The 2,597-nt window shown below is 38.0% G+C and overlaps 1 protein-coding gene across 1 annotated transcript; it reads left to right on the forward strand.

Annotated features, from left to right (window-relative positions):
• Positions 1-630: 630 nt before the first annotated feature.
• LOC122754941 (olfactory receptor 2G3-like) lies at positions 631-1,575 on the forward strand. Its single transcript, XM_044003369.1, has one exon. The coding sequence runs from the start codon at positions 631-633 to the stop codon at positions 1,573-1,575; it is 945 nt and encodes a 314-aa protein (XP_043859304.1).
• Positions 1,576-2,597: the final 1,022 nt, after the last annotated feature.

A 2,597-nucleotide genomic window follows, 5' to 3' on the forward strand; every position in this document is an offset into this window, starting at 1 on the left:
AGCTTGAGAATCTGTGATTCTAGTAATTGTAATAACAGTAATTATAATGTTTATTTCTATGACTTCAATCTATATATCTATACCTCTCAGTATCTTTGGAAAGGTATTTTTCTTTTTATTAACTTCTATAAAAGAATTTATTTAGCTATCTTTTCCAAAAAGTAACTATGGGTATTGTCATCTTTAGACATCTATGGCATATTTTGGCTAATGTATCAGTTTTTCTGTAAATATCCATATCTATATAAGTATCTCAGTGTTCCTATCATTTTGGTTGTGATGTATATAGGTTTCAGCCAGTGTCAAACTTTCTATCACAGTCTTTTTCAATAGTGCTTTGAACATAGTAGGTGCTTAATAATTATTGCTTATTAATTTGTATTATTTCTTTTTTTGTAGCTCTTTTTGTGTGTATTCCTCTTCCATGGAGCTCTGCATCTTATCTGTTTAGTGATATATCCAAACTCTGTCTGAGAGTATGTCTGCTTTTTTTTTTTGTTTCGAAACATGTTTATTTAGTCATTTTGCTAAGCTAAATATAAAATAACCCTCACTAAGGCTCTCTTACTTTCTTATAACAGGATGACTAATGTGAATGATCAAGGAAGTTTAACTCACAGTTAAGACATAATGGAAAAGACCAATAAGAGCAGCCCAATGGGGTTCATTCTATTGGGTTTTTCCGACCAGCCTCAACTAGAGATGGCCCTCCTTTTCATCATCACCATATTTTACATTCTTACCTTGATGGGAAATACAACCATCATACTGATCTCTTACCTAGATCCCAAACTCCACACCCCAATGTATTTTTTCCTTTCCAACCTCTCTTTTTTGGATATCTGCTTCACTACCAGCATTATCCCTCAGATGTTATGGAATCTTAGTGGTACTGATAAGACTATTACTTACATTGGTTGTGTTATGCAGCTATATATTGTTCTGGGATTGGGTTCCACTGAGTGCATTCTCCTGACTGTTATGGCTTATGATCGCTACATTGCTGTCTGCCGCCCCCTTCACTATACTATTATCATGCACCCAAAGTTTCTCAAACAGTTGGCAGCTGTGATTTGGACCAGTAGTTTTGTGGGAACCTTGATTCAATCAATATTGACTTTTCAATTGCCTTTTTGCCCTCACCATAGGGTGGAAGGTTTTATGTGTGAGGCTCCAGCCTTGATCAAAATTGCTGCTGTAGACACCACTTTTGTGGAAACTGAGCTTTCCATAGCCAGTATCCTCTATGTTGTAATACCTCTAGCTCTTATCCTGGTTTCTTATGGCTGCATTGCTAGAACTACACTGAAGATGAAGTCAACTGAAGGCCGTTGGAAATTATTTGGAACATGTGGTTCCCATCTGATGGTTGTAGCCTTGTACTTTGGAACCATAATTGCTGTCTACATACAGCCCAAAAATGAATATACTCAGAAACGGAGTAAGTTTCTAGCCCTCTTCTACACTGTGGTGACCCCCACCCTCAACCCAATGATATATACCTTGAGGAACAAAGATGTGAAGGGATCACTGAGGAGGTTGCTGGATTCGAAAAAAGGTCCTATACATATATAAACTGGGCAAGCAGCAAATCATTGAATCTATGCACTGGAGAGTATATATTCTTATATGCTTCCAGGATCACAGCTTAATAATTCCAAACAGGTAAAGCCTGTGAAAATCTCAGAGCCACTTGCAGGCAAGCATCTAAGCATATCCTTTGTTAGGAATTCTTCTCCTGTGAAGCCATCACATTGTCATTAACATATGAAGGTCATTCCCTTTTATTTTTAACATTTGCTTTTTCTGTGACAATAAGTGAGTAATTTTCTCATGTGTGTGGCTTTAGAAAGAAGCTGGACGACTTTCAACTAAGGGACCAACAAGATAGGAAATTAGACACTTTCTCCAAAAGCCATTATCAGTTAAGACTTGAAAACAAGAGAAATTAATTTTCAGATACTGAGAATAAACACTTGAATATATAACAGGAGAGAAAACCCCCGAAAGGTAAAATCTTGTGAGTAAATATCTGAAAATATGCCTCAACACTTCTGGCAGAAAAGCACATATTGACCCAAGGGCTTATGCCTGGGACCCATCTTGGGATGCCTCTCTTGGTGCCAACTCTACCAGGACTCACTCCCCTGAGGTCATCTTTCCTACCCTATAACAAGTAGCAGGCAGATTTTACTCAGTGATATGAAGGGAATAGAGGCTTAAAATAATTTCCATTTCTCTGTAACCAGGTCAAGTTTAAGTTTTCCTAAGACTTATAAAGTTTGAGCCTAGAAAATCCTTTGAGCTCACCTGCTCTGCAAATATAACAGATATTGATTCATCCTAGCCAGAGAAGGAAAAGGAAGAACACATGGGGGCAGGATGTGTGGTTGTACTAGGCCAAAAAGAAAGGTTATTTAAATCCACATCAGGACAAACCAGTCCTTCCTATTGGCTACAGAGGAAATGGACCTAGGTTGGTGAACTCTAAATCCCTCAAACATGGGAGGCAGTGGTGGTAGCTTTGCAGCCCACACTCTGGGCTACCATGAACAAAGGGACAGGAATCAGAAAGTCAATAAGAGGGAAATTTAAAG

The sequence above is a fragment of the Dromiciops gliroides genome, chromosome 4, assembly GCF_019393635.1.
Source record: "Dromiciops gliroides isolate mDroGli1 chromosome 4, mDroGli1.pri, whole genome shotgun sequence".
NCBI lineage: Eukaryota > Metazoa > Chordata > Mammalia > Microbiotheria > Microbiotheriidae > Dromiciops > Dromiciops gliroides.